Raw genomic sequence first — 22,867 nt, 5'->3', positions numbered from 1 at the left:
AAATAGTAATCTCCCAGTCAACCTGCTGCGTGACGACCTACACGTACTAACTTCTATTAGACGGACGGTCGTGCCTTGGCTTAAGGTTTAACGTTTTTGGGAAATAGTTAGACAACTATTTCGTTTTTACACTTCGTAATTATGTATTAATTATATTCCTTCCCAAGGATGGGGGTTTTAATACATGTGCGTTTATATAATTTCAAAATATATTATTAAGTCTCACTTAATAACATATATTTTAATTCATTTGTCTAAAATATTCTACTTCCAAAATATACATATTTTTCCCAAAAATATTATATTTTATTTCATACCATTTCTCAAAATAATACTTCTATCACAATACGCAATTAAGAGTATTTTACCGAAAATACATAAGTTACATTTTAAGGTTCGTGTGGTAATAATAATACCGGTGTAACTTAAATATTTATTGTGAGGGGGTTAGTATTATTTTGGAGTCGTTAGTGTTCAGTGTTTCCAGTAGTATTATTTTTACTCTAAAATAATATTTATGTAGTTCACACAAATAATCATAAAATTCACACAAGCATTTACTATGAAAAATATATATTCTAAATATATATTTCGCAAGTTTTATTTATGAAAATTCACCTCCGACACTTGGTAATTTTGTAATAAAAATTCATGGCGAATTTTTATTTGGAAAAATAAGTTAAAAAAATATTCATAACACTTGTTGTAAAAATATTTTCCAAGTGTTATATTTCTGGAAAAATTTCGCCGAGTTTCCTCTGTAACTGGAGGTGGCCACGCTTACAAGCGTATCATTTTCTTTTCAAAATTCAATCAACAATTTTCCCATCATCAACAAACAATATTCAAATGTCGAACTAGTCAAAACAAGTATAAATCGCAAACACATGAACTTGTAAGTTGTGTAAAAATACGTAGTAACCTTCCAAACAACTTAGGCGTGTACTCGAAGAAGTTGTTACACTAGACAAACTAACCTAACGAATGGCGAAAATACATGAAAAACAAATTGAGCTACAAGTTGAATTAAACACGCTTTATGCGCGTTTTGCTCAGTCTAACAATGCTAATAAAAGTTAATATGTTTAGATATATTTGTTTTTTTTTTTGTAATCATTGATTGTTAAATTTTGTAATAATTTTTATTAACGATCAATGATATAATCCAATGTCTTCGATTGTACCTTGTACACTATGTTGACAAATTAACATATCTGCTAACAAACCCGTCCGTGAAGCGACGAGGCTTACTCTAGTTAAGTACTCGTCATCAAATAATTAAATGAAGGAGTAAAATGCCCGGATAGTCCATGTGGTTTTGTAAAATATCCCCTATAGTCCCCAACTTTTAGAAATTACACCGGTGCTCCATGTGGTTTGCTTTTTGTTACTCGGATGGTCCTTGGAGTGGATGTCCATTAGTTTTCTCCGTTAGCTCCATGTAAAATGATCAACATGCCCTTAGTATTAAAATAAAACACTAAAATAGATATATTAAAATTAAAGGTAGGACCCACCAACCTTCTTATTCACTCTTTAAGCCCTTGTATGCCTCTCTCTCTCTCTCTCTCTCTCAAACACACACACACACACACACTCACTCACTCACCACCACCTGCCGTCGCCACTTACCACCAGCCGCCGCCACCTGCAACTCCACCAACATCAACATCAACATCTCTACCACCTGAACTCCCTCCTCCATCCCAGATCCCTTCATCTACCACATTTAGAAAGAGAAAAAACTAGAGAGAGAGTGAGAGAGAGAGAGAGATCATGCTTCTTCTTCTTTAAGGCATCATCATGCTTCTTCTTCTCCGATTCAGAATCCGACGACGAAGAATCGTCGCGGTGAATCTTCTTCGTAACCTTATCCATGAAGGAATCGACTATCATCATGCTTCTTCTTCTCCGATTCAGAATCCGACGACGAAGAATCGTCGCGGTGAATCTTCTTCGTAACCTTATCCATGAAGGAATCGACTCTTCGTGGCTCGATTTCGTCGGTGTGCTCCGCCATATAAACCTCACAATCTAAATCCTAACAGTACTTAATCAATTGTGTTGCTGATTGATGGAAGTATGACTGTGTGAAGATACCTTTTTCCCCAAATTGGTAACAGGTGGTCGCGTGAGGGTTTATATACGTATACTAGCCTCTGTTTCAGACTATCCGAGCCCCAAATCTATCTCTTTGATCGATCTCTCTCTAGCTGTTTCTCTCACTAAATGTGTATAGAGATGGTAGTGGTGCAGATGGTGGCTGCTGGTGACTGCTGTTGTGGTGGTAGTGAATGTGGTGGTGTTTTGTGATGGGTTAAGGGTTGTAGGGGTTAGGTTTAGGTGGCGGAGGTGGGTGTGGGTGGAGCTAGAAGGTGGAGGTGGAGGTGGATGTGGGTGACTATGGTGATGGTGGCCGATTGTTTTGTAGAAGACAAAAGATTTTGTGGGCCCCACACTTTCAATATAATAATAGAAGTGTGTATAATATATTTTTAAAGAGATGGGTAAATAAGTAATTTCACATGGACTTAACGGTGAAAACTAACGGACATCCACTCCAGGTATCATCCGAGTAACAAAAAACAAACCACAGGGAGCACTAGTGTAATTTTCAAAAGTTGGGGACTATAGGTGTTAGGGGCTGTTTGTTTACCTCTCAGTGGGGCTCTTAATGGCTCAGACATTTTACTGGTTCAGCACTTAATGGTTCAGACTGTTTGTTTCACGAGCAAATGTCTGAATGGTTCAGACAATTGCCTCTAATGGTTAAGCATTATACTGAGTCTGAATGGTGAAGACCTCTAATCTGAACTGGTCAGACATTTGCCTCTGAACGGTTAAGCTTTACACTATCTCTTAATGGTTCATACCACTTACTGGTTAAACACTTAATGATTCAGACCTCTTACTGGTTCAGCACTTAGGGGCTGTTTGGCAACATCTGAATGGCTAAGTGTTGAACCAGTAAGAGGTATGAAACATTAAGTGCTGAACCAGTAAGAGGTCTGAACCATTAAGAGCTTGTATAACGTTTTACTGTTCAAAGGTAAATGTCTGACCAATTCAGATTAGAGGTCTTAACCATTCAGACTCTGTATAATGCTTAACCATTCAGAGGCAAATGTCTGAAACGAACAGTTTGAACCATTAAGTGTTGAACCAGTAAGATGTCTGAACTATTAAGGGTCTCATTAAGAGGTAAACAAACAACCCCTTAACCATTCAGATGTTGTCAAACAACCCTTTACTTTACAAAACCACAGAGACTATTCGGATGTTAGTCTACAATTGATGAACCACATGAGGGGTAGTAAAAGACCACTCTACCCTCCCCAATAACCAAAATCTCCTTCCCATACGTATACGGTAGAACCCGACGACTCGGTTATACAAGTCGATAAATAATACCCCCACCCCAACTCAACCCAAAGAATTTCTCATTCAACAAAACTTTTTATTTTGTGTTCGTCTCCTACACCGCAACTCTCAAATCGATTTTTCCTACACAAACACCTTCATTCATCTTCAATCTTCATCTCTACGTATTCACAATCCTCTTTGCTCTATCGATCTGTGCAATTAACTCTTCATTTATCCCAAAATCGTCTCGAATCTTCGTTACGTTCCGATCCAGCCTTTCACTTGTATAAATTCCTATTGTGAGTTTCGTTTTCGGAACCCTAGGGTTTCCGTTTTCCACTTTATTTCACTGATTGTTTCAAAATTAGGTTTTGATTATTGGTGTATGTGTGTGTGAGTATTGTGTATAGCAGTTTATGCATATGTATGATTGTTTTCGATTTTGAAACCCTACATTTATAACGGATTGATTGCTGATTTGTGTTTTGTTTGTTTTGTAGAGGTTTTTGCGTGGAGAATTTGGATTGAAGTATAATGAGTATTGAGAGCCCCGGTGCAGGGGAGAAAAGCTAGGGTTTTGGATTTGAAGTGCTGTGAGAGAGTATTTCCATGGGCGATGGAGGTGTTGCATGTGTGCAAACGCTGCGTTTTTCGATTTCGGATAATTCATTTTGCGGCGGTTTGAAGATGAAGATAGGGAGAAGAGATAAGTTTTGTTTAGAAGGTGAAGAAGAACCGTGTGATGGTAGTGGTAGTAGTAGTGGTAGTGAAGACTTTTCGGTAGAGGAGAATGGGTATAATAATAAGGAGGAAGTGGAAGAAGGTGAATTGGGGTCTTTGGAGATGGAGAATGGGGAGTTTGTGCCCGAAAGACCGAGACGCTTTGAGATTAAGAGTGAGATTGAGAAGGGGGAGTTTGGGGCGGATAGGTGGAGGAAAAGTGAGGTGGAAAAGGGGGAGTTTGTGCCTGGAAAGTGGCGGAAAGGGGAGTATTTGAATCGAAGGAGGGAGTTTGAGAGTTCGGAATTCTGGTCACCGAAAGGCGGTAAAGATGACGTGGAGAAAGGTGAGTTTATTCCAGACCGATGGCAGCAGCGAGATGACGATGACGATGATGGCTTCTTTAAAATGCGGCGCCATGACTCTTCCAAAGGAAAAAGGTGGAAAACAGGGCGCGGTAGAGGTAAGCATACGTATGAAAAGGATTATAACAAAAATGGAAACCAGTATACTAAGAAGTCTGCAAGGTGGGAAAATAACAGCAGAGAGAAGACTCCGAGGATCAGTTCAAAAATAGTAGATGAAGAAGGGGAGTTAAATAATGAATGTAGCAATGGTAAAAGCCATGGGAGGGATTTCCCTTTAGGGAACCGCTTGAAACGGCATAATGCTCATACAGACGGCGGTGACAGGAAACACCATGGTGAATTTAATGATTACACACCCTATAAAAGCAGGAGAATTTCTGATGATGGAAGTCGGTCTGCTTACAATGCAGAGTACTCTTACAAAAATTCTACGTCTAATCGGAATGTTTCATCAGAAAGGTACTCATCTAGGAACGAATCTCCTCTGTCTTCTAGACCAGCCTATGACAGGCATAATAATAGTCCACGTCATTCTGAGCGGTCCCCACGTGACCGGTCCCGCCAGTATGACCATCGTGATTACGACCATCGTGATTACGACCATCGTGATTACGACCATCGTGATTACGACAACAGGAGCCCAGTTCGCCGTGATAGGTCACCGTATGTTCGTAATCGTCATTACGATTACAGAAATCGGAGCCCAAGTTATTCAGAACGATCCCCACGTGAGCAAACTCGGGTCTATGATCGAAGGGAGCGAACTCCAAGCTTAACGGATTCCTCTCCACATAATCGTGGTAGGTCGGGTAATTACCGGGAAACGGGTCGAAAAACGGGCTCAAGTGAAAAACGGAAGAGTCATTATGAGGCTAGAAGCCAAGAAGAGAAAGTGAATTCAAGGGAGACACAAATCTTGGCTAAAGATTCTGAAACAAGAACCAGTCTTGATGTTTGTGATGAGTCTGCTGAAAAAAGTGTTCAAAAGGAAGACTTAAAGCAAGCACAGCAGGTCAATGGAGCTACTGAGGAACTGCTCTCAATGGAAGAAGACATGGATATATGTGATACCCCACCACATGTTCCCGAGGCCGAAACATCAGTTTCAACCACTGGAAAATGGTATTACTTGGACCATTTTGGTGTGGAACAGGGTCCATCAAGATTATGTGACCTGAAGATGCTTGTGGAAGAAGGTTTTCTTGTCTCAGATCATTTGGTCAAACACCTGGATAGTCAAAGATGGGTGACTGTTGAAAATGCAGTTTCTCCTGTAGTGACAGCTAATTTTACTTCCAGTTTTCTTGACACTGTTCCTGAGCTGGTTAGTCCCCCTGAAGCTCCTGGAAATTTGTTAGTAGATGTGGGCGAGTCGGCTTCAACTAGTAACCAATTAGGTGAAGAGGGTTTGGTTGTTTCTGCAGAAACAAATAAAGATCCACATTCTCAAGATCTTCGAATTGATGAAAGAGTTGAAGCACTTTTTGATGGTTTTTCCAGTATTCCAGGCAGAGAACTCGAGACCGTTGCTGGTAATTGTTTTTTTTTTCTCATGTACCCTCTTTATCGTTTTTTGAATATTTTTTGTTATTTAGTGAGGTTGTTTTTCTGCACCTTCGTTTTCTACACTTATCTGTATCTGAACAGTATTTTTGTGTACATTTGGAATTTAATATCCTGCAGAAGTGCTGCAAATGACATTTGTTCATGGTGAGCTGCAGACATGGGGATACTCTGAAGGTACTATTCTTATTAGATGTTTCATTTGAAGTCACAGTGACATGAATTATGAGCCATTTAGATGGTTGAACTTCATCAGTTCTAGCCCTAATTGTCACGGGCTCTCTAGAATATTATTTAGGTGGATATGTCATGTTAGGTGTCACATTCAAATTGCTAAAACTTGAAAGGGGAATAAAAATTCCAGTATATGAGTAGTCCAAACTGTATGCTGATATATGCTTTACATATGGATTCACATGGTGACGTGAGGACTTGGGGCATATTGCTGTTACGTCATACGTGTGCCTCTTAAGTACATGGCGTGATAATTTAGGGCATATGTCATGCTATCAGTTACGTATGCTTGAAGATTTGTAGTTACTTGATTTAGATATGCTATCTGCGCTTGATATAAATTAAATAATAAACATGATATATGTGCGCACGTGCATTATTTTGATTAAGATGACACAGACGCTTCTTTCACATGATACATAAATTACACTACCTGTTTACTTATTACCCCCCTTTGTACTGCAAATAAAGTACAACGTCAATGTGATACATAGCTTAATAGCAACCTTTTATTCGTGTTCAAATTCTTAATACATCCTTAATTAAGGATACATAATTTACAAAACTTGTGGATCACATTCAATCTCAATAATATCTTTTAATGATTGCTAACAGGCTGATAGGTATTTTTTTTTGGAAAGAATAATTTTCTAAAACTGAAATGTTGCATTTCTTTGACAACCAATGATAGAACTAATAATAAGTCTTGCTTGACATGTTCACAGGTTTCGCATTGCATCAATGTGAGGTCGGGGATAACGACAGTCTAAAAATGGGCGATGACATATCCAGTCACTCTGAATTTGCTGATAAATTGCCAGCTGGGCCCGAACACGCTGACAACGACTATGCATTTGAATATGGAGATACTTGTGATTGGTTTTCTGGCCGGTGGTCATGCAAAGGTGGTGACTGGAAGAGGATTGATGAGGCTGCTCAAGATCGATTTTTGAAAAAGAAGTTTGTTCTTAACGATGGTTATGCTTTGTGTCAGATGCCAAAATCTGGGCATGAAGATCCTCGCAGGCATAAAAAAGATGATCTGTATCATTCTTCTCATGGTAGAAGGCTTGATCTTCCATCATGGGCTTTTAATCCATCTGATGAGTCAGCAGAGTACAGGTCAAGTCAAACGAAAATACTGGGTACGAGGGGAGTAAAAGGAATGATGCTTCCAGTTGTCAGAATAAACACATGTGTGGTTAAGGACCATGGTTCATTTTTATCTGAACCGCGTGTGAAACCAAGAGGAAAAGAACGATATTCTTCAAGGCCTAGCCACCGTTACAGTTCGACAAGTGATTCAAAAAGATCATCAGAAGAAAGTGTTTCCAGAAGGAAAAGTAGTCACGAGCATGGCCATCATCATAACGCCTCGTACAAAAGCATCATGCCTGTTAGTATGCCAAAGGATCATCTTTCCAATAGAGATGATTTGCAACTACATCTTGGTGATTGGTATTACTTTGATGGCGCTGGTCATGAACGGGGCCCGTTGTCGTACTCTGAAATCCAAGTATTAGCTGATCAAGGTATAATCCAAAAACACAGTAGTGTTTTCCGGAAGTTCGATAAACTGTGGGTCCCGGTGGTTACCGAAGGTAAGAGAAAGATTGATAATGATAATTCTAGTGACACATCTGGACCAAGCATCTTGGAAACTGAGAGTGGGACCCATGTTGTTTCTAGTTCATTTCACAATTTGCATCCTCAGTTTATCGGTTACACTCGAGGAAAGCTTCATGAATTGATTATGAAGTCGTACAAGAGTCGCGAGTTTGCTGCAGCCATAAATGAAGTTTTAGACCCGTGGATTAACCTGAGACAGCCCAGAAAAGAAACAGAGAAAAACATATATAATCCAGCAATCATTAACAAGTTCACAAGATCAGGTATTAGATATAAATAGTTTTTTTTTTCTCGTTTTTTTGTGACTCGTTCAAAAACTTAATTTACGATGTTGGCACAGATCAAACTAACAAAAGGGCACGCATTGTGGGTGATGGGGTTGATGAAGATTATGAATTGGATGTATCCAACTTGGAAAAAGACGTACCATTTGAAGATTTGTGTGGCGATGATACTTTCTGCAGTGAAAAGAGCGGGAATTTAATGGTGGGAAATGAAAATTGGGGTCTACTAGACGGACAAGTGTTGGCACGCGTCTTTCATTTCCTTAGAGCCGATATAAAATCCCTTGTTTATGCGAATTTAACCTGTAAGCACTGGAGATCTGTAGTAAAGTTCTACAAAGGTATTTCTAAACAAGCCGACTTTTCTTCAGTGTCGAATTGCACCGACTCTATGATCCACGACATAATGGTCAGTCAGTTAGCTCATCTTTCCTTTTTCTTTTTGGTAAAAGTTTTTTGTATTGTACTTATTGATGGCTAACGTTGTTTTTTCTTCGTTGCAGAACGGTTATAATAAAGACAAAATAACATCCTTGGTTCTACACGGTTGCTCAAAAATAACTCCTAGCATGCTCGAAGAAATTTTGGGATTACTCCCTTGTTTATCATGTGTAGATATTAGAGGTTGCAGCCAGTTTGAGGACCTGACCCGTAAATTTCCAAATATTAATTGGGTCAAGACCCGGACTTCGACTGAAAGACGTTACAACAGTCACGTGGAGGATTCTAGCGGGCTTAGAGATTATTTCGAAAGTCTGGATAAGAGAGATGCTTCAAATCAGCTATTCAGAAGAAGCTTATACAAACGTTCGAAGGTTTTTGATGCCAGAAAATCCTCATCAATGCTATCTAGAGATGCCCAATTGAGGCGTTTGGCAATGAAGAAAACCGAAAATGGATACAAGCGGATGAAAGAGTTTTTAGCTTTGGGTCTTAAGGACATCATGAAGGAGAATACTTTTGAATTTTTCATTCCAAAAGTACCACATCACATCCTTCAATTTTATATTCTTGAAACCTGTATATTACCACTACTACTAAAACTAATACTAATACTAATGTCTTGTTTTATTTTGATTCGTAGATCGCTGAAATCGAGAGTAAAATAAGAAACGGGTATTATGCTGGTCGCGGTTTGGGCTCTGTGAAAGATGATATTAGACGAATGTGTCGGGAAGCAATTAGGTAAGTCCGCCTGTTATTTATTTTTATTTTCTTCTATTTACTCTCTTTGAACTTTTATTGACTATTTGTCAATTTTTGTTAACCCCAGAGTGAAAAATAAGGGGGATGCGAGAGGTATGAATCACATAATCAATTTATTTATCCGTCTCGCAACAAGTTTAGAAGACCGTTCTAAATTCTCAATCGAGAAAGATGCGATGATGAAGAGTTGGAAGGATGATCCACCTCCAGGGTTCTCTTCCGCTTCAACAAAGTCAAAGAAAGCCAACCGAGAGAGAAAATACACCAGCAGAAGTAGTGGGTCGTTTATTAACGGCGGTCTTGAACATGGACATTATACATCTGACCGTGAAATCAAAAGGCGTTTATCCAAATTGAACAAAAAAGCTATGGATTCCGAAAGTGATACATCTGATGACCGGTCAAGATCCTCCGAAGAGACAGAAACCGACAGTGAGAGTAGCTCATCGGATTCAGATAGTGGGTTCGACACACGGTCTGCAAGCGGGCCAGGGGAATCAAGATCAGGGGATGGTTATGTTAGTGCAGATGACGGGTTTGATTCCTTGGTTGATGACCGGGAATGGGGGGCCCGCATGACAAAAGCTAGCCTTGTGCCACCTGTCACCAGGAAATATGAAGTAATCGATCACTACGTTATTGTAACTGATCATGAAAACGTGCAACGAAAGATGCAAGTAACTTTACCCGAAGACTATTCCGAGAAACTCGTTTCCCAAAAGAACGGAACCGAGGAATCCGACATTCCCGAAGTTAAGGACTATAAACCAAGGAAAAAGCTTGACGATGAAGTGATAGAACAAGAAGTTTACGGGATAGATCCGTACACACATAATCTTCTATTAGATACAATGCCCGAGGAATTAGATTGGCAACTTTTGGATAAACATGTGTTTATTGAAGATGTGCTTCTTCGAACCTTGAATAAGCAAGTCAGAGGCTTTACAGGAACCGGTAATACTCCTATGAAGTATCCATTGAAGCTCGTTATCGAGGATATCTTAAAAAGTGCCAAAGAAGACCATGATACACGCACTTCTGAACTCTGTCAGTATATGCTCAAGGCTATGAGCAACCGTCCTGATGACAATTATGTTGCTTATAGAAAGGTATACATGCATACACTTGCTTCACCGTGTTATATAATTAGTCATTGGGATTTGTGATTAATTTTTTACTTACAGGGGCTTGGCGTTGTTTGTAACAAAGAAGCTGGTTTTAGTGAGGATGATTTTGTTGTGGAGTTCTTAGGAGAGGTAAATATTGTGTTTTAACTTCTAAGGTTTAAAGTCATGTATCTAATCACGGGTCAAAAATCTGTTTAGGTTTATCCTGCTTGGAGATGGTTTGAAAAGCAAGACGGTATTCGTGCTCTGCAGAAAGACAGTAAAGAACCGGCGCCCGAGTTCTATAACATCTATCTTGAGAGACCGAAGGTATCATCTAATTTATTAAAAAAATTATTCACCAGTTTTACGGTCCGTTGTTTATAAACGTTTTTTAATCTCATGTTCTCTACTGTGGTTGTCAGGGGGATGGTGACGGTTATGACTTGGTGGTTGTTGATGCAATGCATAAAGCCAACTATGCTAGCCGAATTTGTCATTCCTGTAGACCAAATTGTGAAGCAAAGTAAGTTTAACATAAATATTTTTCTAATTGTACGTTTATTGAGTACAAAAAACTCATGCCATTTTCTGGTTTGTGTTGAGATCAGAGTTACTGCTGTTGATGGTCAATATCAAATAGGCATATATAGCGTGCGACCTATCGTATATGGAGAAGAAGTTACCTTTGATTATAACTCTGTTACAGAGGTGAGTTTTTCATTATAATATATCTCAATTGTCAAAAGTATATAATACGCTAAGATGATAAGATTTGTGTGCGCTTTTTTATATCTGTACAGAGTAAGGAAGAATACGAGGCGTCTGTTTGCTTATGTGGCAGCCAAGTTTGCCGAGGGAGCTTTTTGAATCTGACTGGTGAAGGGGCTTTCCAGAAAGTAAGTTTTGCGAATCGCTGTTTACAATTTTCATTTAGTGGAACGAATTCTTGTTGGCAGTTTTTGATTTCATGGTTTTTTTTTCAGGTGTTAAAGGAATGCCATGGAATTCTAAACCGACATCAGTTGATGCTAGAGGCTTGTGAATTGAATTCTGTATCCGAAGAAGACTATATAGAATTGAGTAAAGCAGGTCTAGGTAGTTGTTTGCTTAGCGGTTTGCCTGATTGGCTCGTTGCATACTCTGCTCGTTTGGTATCATTTCTCTCTCTCTCTCTCTCTCTCACACACACACACACACACACACAATGAATTTGGTAATCTAACTGCGTTTATTTATTATATATTGTAGGTAAGATTCATCCATTTTGAAAGAACAAAGCTTCCAGAGGTGATTCTAGCTCATAATTTGGAAGAAAAGAGGAAATACTTCACAGATATATGCATGGATACCGAGAGAAACGAAGCCGAGATTCAGGCTGAGGGTGTTTTTAATCAAAGGATTCAGAATTTGGCTCTTACCCTCGACAAGGTATATAACTCGTGTTTTTAATCTCTTTTTAATTTTTTCTCTGTTTTGTAAACTATACTTGTCGTTTTGTTTATAGGTGAGATATGTGATGACAAACGTGTTTGGAGATCCGAAACGCGCACCACCGTTATTAGAGCGGCTTAGTCCGAAAGAAGTAGTTTCTCATATCTGGAAAGGCGAGGGATCGTTTGTCGAGGAACTTATTCAATGCATTGCACCTCATTTGGAAGATGGACACCTAAGCGAAGTACGGTCCAGCATTCGGGCTCACGACCCATCTTCTTCCGATGACGTCTTAGGGGCTCTTCGAAAATCCTTAATATGGTAAACAATGTTGTTCCTCTCAAAACGGGTTGGGTTGACGGTTTCCCCATCAACATTTTTACCAAGTTATTTCTGTCTTACAGGTTGCGGGATGAGGTGCGGAACCTTCCTTGCTCACCAAAATGTCGACATGATGCTGCTGCAGACTTGATACACATTTATGCTCACACAAAGTTCTTTTTTAGAGTGCGGGTAAGTCCGATTCTTTTTCGTAGTTTGACTTCTTTTTGTTGACTTCATGTTCTCATTTTGTTTGTAAATCATGTTGTAGGAGTATGAGGTTGTAGTATCCCCACCTGTTTACATCAGTCCGCTAGACCTGGGCCCCAAGTCTGCAGAGAAAATGGGACCCGGATTGCATGAATACCGCAAGACATATGACAAGAACTACTGTTTAGGGCAGCTCATATTTTGGCATAACCAAGCTTACGCAGAGCCTGATGCTAACCTCATCAAAGCAAGCAGGGGTTGCTTATCGTTACCGGAAATCGGATCATTTTATTCCAAAATCCAGAAGCCATCATCTCAACGTGTCTATGGCCCGAGAACCGTGAAATCCATGCTTTCTAGGATGGTCAGTTCTCTCTCTCTCTCTCTCTCGACATATAATCGTTAAATGATTTGCTCTAGACACTTTACACTAAATGTGGCAGAATGGGCCGGGTTGATCTGCTAACATCCTTTTGATTTTATAAAGAGTAAAATGCTATTTATTAAAAAACACAATAAGAAATAAAGATCCACGTGTGTTGACTTTCTCCCCACCCAAACCCTTTAATCATCACAAAAAATGTCTAAAAAGACGAAAATGTCCCTGCTTTAACGTTAAAAAATGGATGGAGTTAACGAGTTGGATGAAAATGGCAAGATTTCAAACCTTTTGGATCCAGAGGCGGGAACACAAACTTTTGGACAAAGTTGCAAAAGTAGCCAAACATCAGGGGACGAAAATGGCATTTTACTCTTTTATAAATAATCTTTTTTAAAACAGCAGATTTTGTATATAGTTACTATAGTAAATGTGATTAGATTAGATAAATAATATTATGAAAATAAGTCTTTCTTTTGAATAAATTGATTTCGGAGGTATATGCAATTGAACATAATTCGAGTAGTAATGTTCTATTTTACAATTGGGGAAACGGGTGGCGGGCTAACACATTTTGAGTTGTGTTGTGCAGGAGAAGCAGCCTCAAAGAGCATGGCCAAAGGACAAAATATGGTCATACAAGAGCTCCCCAAAGGTTTTTGGCAGTCCCATGTTAGATGGATTGTTATGCAAAGCACCTTTAGACAAAGATTTGGTTCATTGGTTGAAGCATAGACCGCCTATTTTCCAGGCCATGTGGGATCGATAACGATGATCTAACTTGACAAACAACTAGCCGTAGCCCAGCCCAACATGGCCTCCGCCAATATCAGCATCGCGGTAATAGGGATACCATTCTTGTGTACAGTCTCTTTGTAGGTCTTGTAATTTGTAATTCATTATTGGTAGGTGAAGAAGTATAAGTAAAATTTTCTTTTTCTTTTTCTTTTTTTCTTTTTTATATGAGAAGTGAAAGGAGGAAATATGAAGATGATAATGTTTGCCTTTGTTGTCTTCTTTCTTTTTGACTTGTGGCATGTTTGTGTTTGGGCTCATAGTTATATGTTGCATGTTGAATATCCATAGTTGCTAATTGTATTAGAAATTACAATTTAGTCTCTGATCTATGCTCTAGATTTGTTACTTGTATTGGAAATTTACACTTTAGTCCTCTGCTTTAGCTTACTTTTAAGTTGATTTGTTTTTACTGTATCTGTAATTACAGTTATTGCGTAAAAGGACTTGCTACATGAGTTAAATGTTGCTTTAATTAAAACTGTCTACTGATTAAAGTCTGTTATAACGAAAATACGATCGTCTGACGAAATTGTCAAGAGAACCTGACAATGAAGAAAACTCTTGAGTTGTTAACCTTCATCTACATCAGTTCCTCACCACACATGGCTGTGCATTCGTGTGGCGATATCGTTCTCTTCCATTGCCTCTAGTTTTTTTATTCACAAGTATTCCATTGAGTTGATTATAGAATCATAAACTTCTTTTTATAAGAAAACCCATTCACCCCTGGTTCTTACCATTAAAAATTACCAACATTTCTATGATAATTTTTTTTTCCAAAAAAAAAATGGTATCGGTATAGAAACTCACCTCATTTAAACAAAAAAAAGTTCATATTTCATACACATTCTTGAGTTATCAATCAACTTCTAAACACATCCATGTTTTAGATGGAAGATCACACTTAAGTTATTAGTGGTGAGGCTCATTAGGGTGGAGGGTATGATTCAAACACTTTAGGGTGTTTGAGTTTCCTCTACCCAATAATCTCATGCCATGTCAACTCCCCCCCCCCCCCCACACACACACACACACACACAATCCCCATTTTCTACTCAAACACTAGGTATGATTCAAACACCCATTTAATTAAAAAAAATTGGTTGGTTCTTCTCTCCTCTCTCTCTCTCTCTCTCTCCATCCCTCCTTCACCTTCGGTGAATACTCACCGATTTCTCTCCTTCTCTCCTACTCCCCACTCACCAATCCACCACCCGCTATCAATCACCGTGCGGCAAACCCACTCCCCGATATCAGACCGTCTCTCCCTTAGATCAAGCAGATTTACTCCAAAGTAGTATATGCAAATATCATACAAGTGTATTGTTGTGAAATTTGAATACTTTTTCGATAAACAAAGACGCATTTAACAAAATAATCTAACAGATATATGCTTAAGCGACAATGATGATCTTGCCATATTGTCATGAACAAGAGTGCCGATATGTTGTAAACTAAACATATCTACGAAATGCAACATGAAATGATAAATTAAATAAATTTTATAATAACTAATGTTTTTCCGGGTATAATAACTCTGGAATCAATATTGCTTATAAAGCCAAGATCAAGACCCCGGGTTCATTGGTGTGTCGAATATTTAAGGTTTACGTCTAGGTGCCACCATGGTATAACCCTTGATTCGCTTATTGTCAAACTTAGAACATTGTTTGTATCACCGTGATGTGTGTGAGAATGTGCATACATTAGACAAATTTATTGACAATTTTTTTTTAAAGTATTTGACGAAAGTATAAATTCATAATCCGTGCACATTATCATGCTCACATCCAGCAGTACCCACACTGCTTCGAGTTTAACTAGTTTCAAGACAACACTGCATCGAGTATAGACCCCTATTCTATACCATGCGAAACATGGACACATGCCACAAATATCCAACACATCAATAAACCCGAAGCCTTGGGCCACAACTTTATAGTTGCTAGACAATATTAAACCCGAGTTTAACAACCCCTACATGAAAAAAAAAAAAAAAAAAAAAAACAAAAACTGCATTAGTGTTTAATAATTGTTTAAAAAGATGAAATAGTTTCAAAAATATTTAACTTGAAAAGGTCTTAAGTATAACAATCATTCCTTGTTGTGGGTTACTTTAAATCTAATGAATTACAAACTAGAAGACCTACAGAGAAAGGAGGGGGACTGTGCACAGTATTGGTGTTAAATATTGCCTCCAAATTGCTTCTTAGAATGTTTGTCGCCGCTGAATGGATTTACAAACATGTCGGGTGGTCGCGAGTCGTCGCTAGTTTCTGAAAGTTAAGTCGTTATTGGTCCCAAATGTTGTGGAATATAGGTGGTCTATCAATGCACCAAACCTGCACAACATTCAACACCTTAGAGTTAGACTTTCTGAGAGTAGAAGAATGAAGTTGTGTTTAAGTAGAATTATCTATCATAAATAAGGGGTAATTGTTTAGGTTTTTATTCCGCTTCGAACGAGACTGAGGTGGAAGTTAGGAGTGAATTTCTAACACGATACGAATCTAACAGAAAATGTATGGGTTTGGACTTGGTCTAAATGGGTTAGGGTCAAACCCGTGAATAGGTTCCAATAAACGGGGGTCTACGTGTTGACCTGTTTGACCAATTTATCTTTCACTTTTTTTTAGATGTGTTACATGTAATACCTTAAACTATTTGGCCATTTTTTTATGCCAAAACTTAAAATTTGAAATATAAATTGACATATAGTTTTAACATAATTGCTTAAAAAAAATAAAAAATATATAGATTTGTAATTTTAATATGCAAAAAAGAGACAAATTTTCTTAGGGTAAACATGTTGTGTTTGTGTCAACCCACGTATACATGTGTCGTGTTCGAGTTCGACCAGCCAACCCGCAAACACGACCCATTTAGCACCCCTGACCGGAAGTCGATGGAAAAGGTTTGGTTGCCACTAGAAACCTTCTAAGGTTAATTTTGACCTATTTTGAAATGTAGAAATTTTTACCTATTTATTTATGAATGGGTCAATTTGGGCACTGTTTTATCTTAAACGGGTCATATGTAATTAACACAATAATTATCAATAAGTTTTTTCGACCCAATACTGTTGACAGAAGAATCAGTTATTACCTGTTTGAAGCACACACAGAAAACTAAGGAGACATGTCCTCATCATCTGAACTCGAATAATCTATCTTTCGGTCTTTCAAAGCCGGAAACAACTTATCACGAATATTCGACCACTTTTGCTGTCGGGTTTCTTGCGACAAAGATTCTTTCTTACCATCCGGCACGTTTCTCTTTTTGCTGTTCATCTCAGTTGTTTTCTTTATTTCAGTACACACTTTGTCCAAAAGTTTCAAGAAGTCTCGAACGATGACAAACAACCGAATCCCTTCGTCTTTCGCTGAGTTCCCATGGAAATAATCTCCTGTGCTCTTGACCAGAGCCATTATCCTCTTCTCCTCTTCAAGCATCCACGTGATCTCGGTTTCCGCACGCTCCATAAAACCATTGAACGCTTCACAAAACTCCATCGCTTCTTCGTACGTATTCAACTCATTCTTTATTAAGTCTTTCGTTTTGTTTAACATGTTTCCTAGTTTCAAAACCGTTGACGTAATGTAATCACCGTCAATCACTGCAGCTTTCTTCACGTCTCGCAGCTCGTTGCTTAGCTGCGAAACAACCTCGAGGCCCAGTTTCCAGTAATATTCAGGTGATTGTTCTTCGGTTGTTTCTTTATCGGTGTTATTGTTTTTACTTGGGGCAGTTTTCATTCCTTCTGACCGGATGATTTCTTGAACCACGAAAGTTAAGAGTGTGGTCTTGCCGTCTGTACCTTTAACGTCTGAGAGCTTTAAAAGAGTGTCGAGCTTGATAGCCTGGGCCCCACCACGATATGTTCCTACGTTCATACGGTTACCCGTCTTCAAAACTGCTTCTAGAAGTTTGAGGAACAGTCTGCTGTTCTTCAACTTTGTGCAAGCTACCTGTGCAAAGATCATGCATGCATTCATGCCATAAGGATAAAACAGTCATTTGGATGTACGTTTTGAAAACGCTAATACCTCTAATGTGGCAAAGGATTCTTTAAGTGGAGAAGATTCTTCATGAAGAGAACTCATGAACAACAAAGCTTCAAGACGTTTATACACAAACGGGATTTCGATCATGAGTTTAAGTAACTGGTCAGCAGGCCCAAGAAGTCCAAAGTCCCCGTCATATAACCGCAGTTTTACTTCTTCTTCTTGGGTCGGTGGCATTTTTATCAGAGTTGAAATCAGCTGTACCGGAAGGTCAGTACCTAATAATGTATTCGTATCAACCATCGTCAATATAGCAGTTGATCATTCACAAAATAAGTTACAAAATAATTAAAGAGTCACCTTCCTTGAGGGCATTACAGACTGTTTCAGCTGTAACGGTCAATGCTTTTAGAGTAATGGCCAAATTCTGTGCTTTTCTGGGATCAATAATCTGAATAAGCTTCGGTTGAGAGTTGGCGGTTGATGCGGGTTTCCCACGATTACCCTTGCATTGGGCAGAAGCAAATCCAAAGAGACTTTCCATCATCTCTTCGTCTAATCTGTTTGTTAAGGGACTTCCTTAAGTTTGTCTGATGAAAGATGAGTGGATTGGGTGGGTTGAGTAGCGGCTCAAAACGGGTCATTTTTATTTTTTTTTATTTTAGTGTAAGTTAAACTGGTGCTAGCAACTTTTAACCAATTTTTAAAATTATTTATGATTTTAAAAATATAAATATTACAATAATAATCTGGATATTTAAATAAACGATTTAGGAGGTTGTATGCATTACACACCCGTCCCACCTTTTTGCTACTTGTTTTGACCCGTTTGATATCGAAATCAGCCCAATCATAGTAAAAAGTCGATATTAAAATGAACAAATACGAGTTTAGAGCCTCACTGGAATGATCCCGCCTTAACTTCATTCCAAACCATCGATGAATTAGGACTAGTGTTCATCTTGTCCCAAAAGAGCGGCTTTAACTTGGTTTTGGAGCTATTAGAGCTCGCAGACGGATCGTTTTCGTCTCCAGAAGCGGCAGGTGCACGTGGTGGGCCAGGTGGTCTTTTCATATTGCCTGCTTTTGGTGGAGCAGGCGGGCGAGCACCTGGGGTTGGTGGCGGTGGTGGTGCTTTTGGGGCGGGCGGTTTAGGTGGTGCCGGTGGTGGAGGAGCGCTTCTTCCTGGCGGAAGTGGTAGTTTTCCAACTTCTGGTGTTTGAGAAGCAGCATTGCCAGATAAATTGTTTGTGCTCGAGGAATTGATCGAATCGTTATTGCCTTCGAATGCCTGGGATGTTTGAGAAGAACCTGAAATGAAAACTTTTGTATTAAGGCCATGCGTAATGGCCATTATAGGAGACTGAAAGGGCTTGATAACGCCCCCAACACTGCCCCCTGGGCATTTCTAGTATAACGCCAAGTGAGGAGAACATAAATTAGAAAGTGAGTAATGATTGGAAGAGCATTAAAGGGCGTTAACCATTACACAATTTTTAAAGGGGCGTTGTGATGCTGATGTGACGGAAAATGCCCCTTAGAGGGCATTAACCATTACGGATGGTCACGACAATTTTCAACGCATTGACTTATAAATGGCTCGATCAAGTAATGCTTTCCATATAATTGGATAGCTTAAAAGGAAACCACTCAAATAGATCAACGATGTCAAAAGTCATCCAAAGTGTATTTTTAACGCATAAAACCACCAAAATAATTATCTCAAAAGATAATATTATTATTTAAACAACATAATTTTTATAATCATATTTGACACCCTAATTATTAACAAAAAAACTTTATCATGCCAAAACATGTTTGGGTCATCCCAACTAGATCCGTTTTGACCCATTATCCAACATTCCAACCCGACCCATTTTGCCACCTCTAGTCGTAAGTAAAGTAATGATTTCTTAGTCACGGTTTACCAGAAACGTGACCTGGGTGTATGTCAACAACGGGTTTCTCGTCCTTTTCTTCAAACTCAGATCCCACTTTGCGCTCATCGCCTCCAAGACAACAAAATAATAACAGGACAAAAAGGGCCAGTGACGCCACTGCAGTCGAAACAGCGATCCCTATCAGTATCACATGATCAGGGGGCTTCACATCTACGCCATTTGCAGGTTTTTCTACTACTATAGAATCTTTTCGGGCAGAGCTCAATGACCCATGTGGGCGTGCCTTTCTTCTTTGATGGTAACGGTAACGTCTTTTGTGAAAGTTTCCGGATTGGATATTTTGATTATAGAGTTTAGATATACATTCTTCACATTCATCTCTGCCGGAAATACTCGATGGAGATCTTTTAGACTTCAAATACAGCAAAAGAGACCGTTTTAGGATTCTTTTCGATAGTTTTGGGTTACGGTTTGAGTATTGGTTAAAATGTTTAACAGTTTTGGTGATTTCTTCAAGCTCTTTCCTACAACACATCCATACTTTCTCTGCCTGGACAAAAAACATCCCATTAGATAAAGCAAAAAATCAAAGTCATATTGCACATTCCAATCTTCTTAGGCGCTACGATAAGACCTGTTTAAGCAAAAGTACACTATGTAATTCTATACGTTTTTTTAAATAATTAAAATTACGAGGCCAGGCTCCATCATTTCATTTCGCCTTCTTGGTACATAAAACTTAGAACTGTGTTAAGCGAGCCGTATTCATGCTTGATATTTGTGTTAATCACGTCGTCTCTGACCTGTTAAACCTGATTAACTAATACACAATCTTTTGAAACCGTTCACATAACCAATCCCTATCTAAAGTTCCTGTTGGAACCAATCTAAACGAGACAACACAACGTTTGATATCATCACATGAAGCATATTAAAGATCAACAACAGCAACATAATCATGCACACAAACATGGATAATGAGAAAAAGAATCATACAGTATCTTGAGAAAAATCTTCCTTGGCGATTCTGCGACTACCTCCACAACAACCGGTCACAAACATGCAAAAAACAGCTAGAAAAATACCGAAAAGCCGGACCCTTATCACGCCCATAGGTTTCTTAATCTATCTTCCCCATTTCACCCAATGTTGTGTGCAAAAAATCACACCAACATTCACACATAATAATCTCTTATTAATTAAAAAGATTTCAAAATCTTGTTTGAATTATTATTATACACTTTTCACCAAACCCTAACTTCACCAAATTGGTACTTATTTAAGAAAAATGAAGAATTTTACAAATCACCAACAATATTTGGGATTTGGGGATGCAATTTCTCTGAAATCAGGGCAAAATTAATGTGATTGCAAACAGTTGAATGCTGAATATGATAAGATTTTACCGGGAGAAATTGGTTTTGATTGAAAAAAAAAAAAAAAAATCATTTAGAAATCTGATTAGAAGATATTCGAACAGTTAATCTGGTTAGGGCCGGATGATAATCTAAATTTGAATAATGGTGGGAAATTACTCAATTAATCAAAATTGAGGGAGGGTTACTGTAATAAGGTGTATTTTTATACTACGCGTAATGCGGCGGAGACGATACTTTGCGTTGTGGTATTTATTTCTGCTACTTTTCTTATTTGTGAATTCATTGTAGCATCCACCGGTGGATATATGTCATTAGTAAAGCCATCGGTCAGTCTATTTCATTGTAGTGTGCATGGTTCGGTAATAATCCTCAACTAAAGCCGAAACCGAAGTCAACAGTTGGTCTATTTTATAAACCAATTTGTTTTCGGTTAACCAGTTTGGTTTATTCGGTTAGATTGACGGTTTTTGGTTCGGTTCGTTTAATATCGGTTAATAGCCCAAACCAAACCGAGGCTAAAACTTTTGCTTAGAAATACATGAAATGGATATATAAATACATGAAATGAAAGTATAAATAAATGAAATAGAGGTACAAAACATGAAGTACATGAACCGGAGGTATAAAAGCAAGAAATATATGATTTTTTTGTAGCCAATTATGTGGCGAAAAATTTAGTATTGCAATACATTGTGTTTGATAGTAAAATTTTGTAACAAAAGTGTAATGCGGATGACAATATGTATAAAACCAAGCAATTTGTGTTAAAAAACATATGCACATAAACATTTAGCATAGAAATGAATTTGAGAAAGTACTTTTAGAAATCTCATCAAGTATCTCAACAAGGATTCGGGATTTGTACTTTGTCTCACCTTGATGTCCTAGCGATGAGTTTGTGTGTCCTCGAGGTTTACAAAATCACGAGTAATTCCTAATAATGAGGATTGTTCGTTAAGGTTTTGTTGCAATGATGTTTGTGGAAAGTATAGATTAAAAGGGCCATTGGTAAATTGAAAATGTTTAGATTTTTAGGAAATAAATTTTGACGACATTCTGTGTTATTTTCGTTTACGTTTTAGAAATAGCAAATGATATCAAGAAAGTATAAAAATTCCAGTCAACTAAATTAGAATGTGATCTACAACTTTCATTTAGAAAGTTTTCTGTTTGGAACCCGGAAAATGGTCAAAACTACGGATCTTTGCAGACCGTTCAGTTTTGACCTCAAGTTTGGTTTTAAAACGGTTGAGGGTTATTTAAAGTGACAACACAGAATCTTTCCAAAACAGGAAAAACACTTATGTGAGCCCGTTGGTATTTTTACTATGCGTAAAAATACGGTTTGGACGGAAATAAGCCGCAAACCTATTTGTTTATTGAAAGAGCTAAAGGAAAGGAACTTACTAAATTTAGGGGACTTCTCCAAAAGACTAGAAGACGAAGCTCAAAGTAATAAGGAAGAAACTTTTATAAGACTTCTAAGTGAAGTCTTTGTATTTTGAGTTGGTGTGAAGAAATTGGTGATCAAAGGGTGCTATTTATAGTGAAGGGAGGTTAATGAGATTAAGACAAGTGTCCATGGAGGCCTAAGAATGTGATTAGTGTCCATTGAGGTGTCAATACTAGAAGAAGTGTGGCAAAGGAGAAGATAGGTGGCAAAGGAGGGGCAAAGACAAGTGTTCATGGGTGTCTTATGAGATGACTAGTGTCTTATGATGTGTTTAGAGCTTGAAAAGTATCCATGAGTTAAGTGATTAGTGTCTTGTTAGGTGACATAACATGGTAACTTAAGGTTTTTGGTATTTTTAGTCTCTCGACTTTAAGTTTTGGTGTTTTAACAATTCTAATCCCTCAATTAAATTTAGGAAGGTTTCAAGGTATGTGATACCTTAGATTTGTTCTGGTAAAGACGCTAAGTTAAAACTATAATGTTTGTATTAACGAATATTAAGTATGAAAATTAAA

General features: G+C 38.2%; 2 protein-coding genes across 19 annotated transcripts; one reads left to right on the top strand and one right to left on the bottom strand.

Annotated features, from left to right (window-relative positions):
* Positions 1–3,422: 3,422 nt before the first annotated feature.
* On the top strand, positions 3,423–13,935 carry LOC110923248 (histone-lysine N-methyltransferase ATXR3). Its single transcript, XM_022167397.2, has 19 exons — positions 3,423–3,662; positions 3,864–5,983; positions 6,135–6,191; positions 6,974–8,140; positions 8,218–8,570; positions 8,665–9,141; positions 9,246–9,346; positions 9,435–10,476; positions 10,552–10,623; positions 10,693–10,803; positions 10,899–10,999; positions 11,085–11,184; positions 11,277–11,372; positions 11,460–11,627; positions 11,725–11,904; positions 11,981–12,228; positions 12,312–12,420; positions 12,500–12,802; positions 13,410–13,935. The coding sequence occupies exons 2-19, from the start codon at positions 3,973–3,975 to the stop codon at positions 13,584–13,586; spliced, it is 6,873 nt and encodes a 2,290-aa protein (XP_022023089.1). The 5' UTR covers positions 3,423–3,662; positions 3,864–3,972; the 3' UTR covers positions 13,587–13,935.
* A 1,394-nt stretch (positions 13,936–15,329) lies between these two features.
* LOC110922279 (formin-like protein 3) lies at positions 15,330–22,414 on the bottom strand. Of its 18 annotated transcripts, none has more exons than XR_004886684.1 (9): positions 22,307–22,414; positions 21,775–21,833; positions 19,548–20,070; positions 18,522–18,930; positions 17,980–18,179; positions 17,662–17,897; positions 16,721–17,583; positions 15,766–15,957; positions 15,330–15,592 (listed from the first exon to the last, which is right to left on the bottom strand). XR_004886684.1 is itself a non-coding variant. In XM_035986874.1 (8 exons), the coding sequence occupies exons 2-7, from the start codon at positions 20,631–20,633 to the stop codon at positions 16,744–16,746; spliced, it is 2,325 nt and encodes a 774-aa protein (XP_035842767.1). In that variant the 5' UTR covers positions 20,634–21,833; positions 22,307–22,414; the 3' UTR covers positions 15,648–15,957; positions 16,721–16,743. The 18 variants fall into 18 exon arrangements, 13 of the variants coding, with proteins under 13 accessions (XP_035842767.1, XP_022022279.1, XP_035842768.1 ...); XR_002583021.2 differs by having other exon boundaries at positions 15,331–15,592; positions 20,517–21,833; XR_004886685.1 differs by having other exon boundaries at positions 15,331–15,592; positions 21,765–21,833.
* Between the last annotated feature and the right edge of the window lie 453 nt (positions 22,415–22,867).

Source organism: Helianthus annuus, chromosome 17 (genome assembly GCF_002127325.2).
Source record: "Helianthus annuus cultivar XRQ/B chromosome 17, HanXRQr2.0-SUNRISE, whole genome shotgun sequence".
Classification (NCBI taxonomy): domain Eukaryota; kingdom Viridiplantae; phylum Streptophyta; class Magnoliopsida; order Asterales; family Asteraceae; genus Helianthus; species Helianthus annuus.
The sequence above is the reverse complement of the archived record's forward strand: the minus strand, read 5'-3'. Positions and strand labels throughout refer to the sequence as shown.

Coding starts and splice junctions, on each gene's coding strand:
- LOC110923248 (XM_022167397.2), top strand. CDS start 3,973: ATGGGCGATGGAGGTGTTGCATGTGTGCAAACGCTGCGTTTTTCGATT. Junction 5,984..6,134: donor AGAACTCGAGACCGTTGCTG/GTAATTGTTTTT, acceptor AATATCCTGCAG/AAGTGCTGCAAATGACATTT. Junction 11,185..11,276: donor ATTATAACTCTGTTACAGAG/GTGAGTTTTTCA, acceptor ATATCTGTACAG/AGTAAGGAAGAATACGAGGC.
- LOC110922279 (XM_035986874.1), bottom strand. CDS start 20,633: ATGGGCGTGATAAGGGTCCGGCTTTTCGGTATTTTTCTAGCTGTTTTT. Junction 18,931..19,547: donor ACACCCAGGTCACGTTTCTG/GTAAACCGTGAC, acceptor TTTTCATTTCAG/GTTCTTCTCAAACATCCCAG. Junction 18,180..18,521: donor GTTAAGGCGGGATCATTCCA/GTGAGGCTCTAA, acceptor CTTAACAAACAG/ATTAGACGAAGAGATGATGG.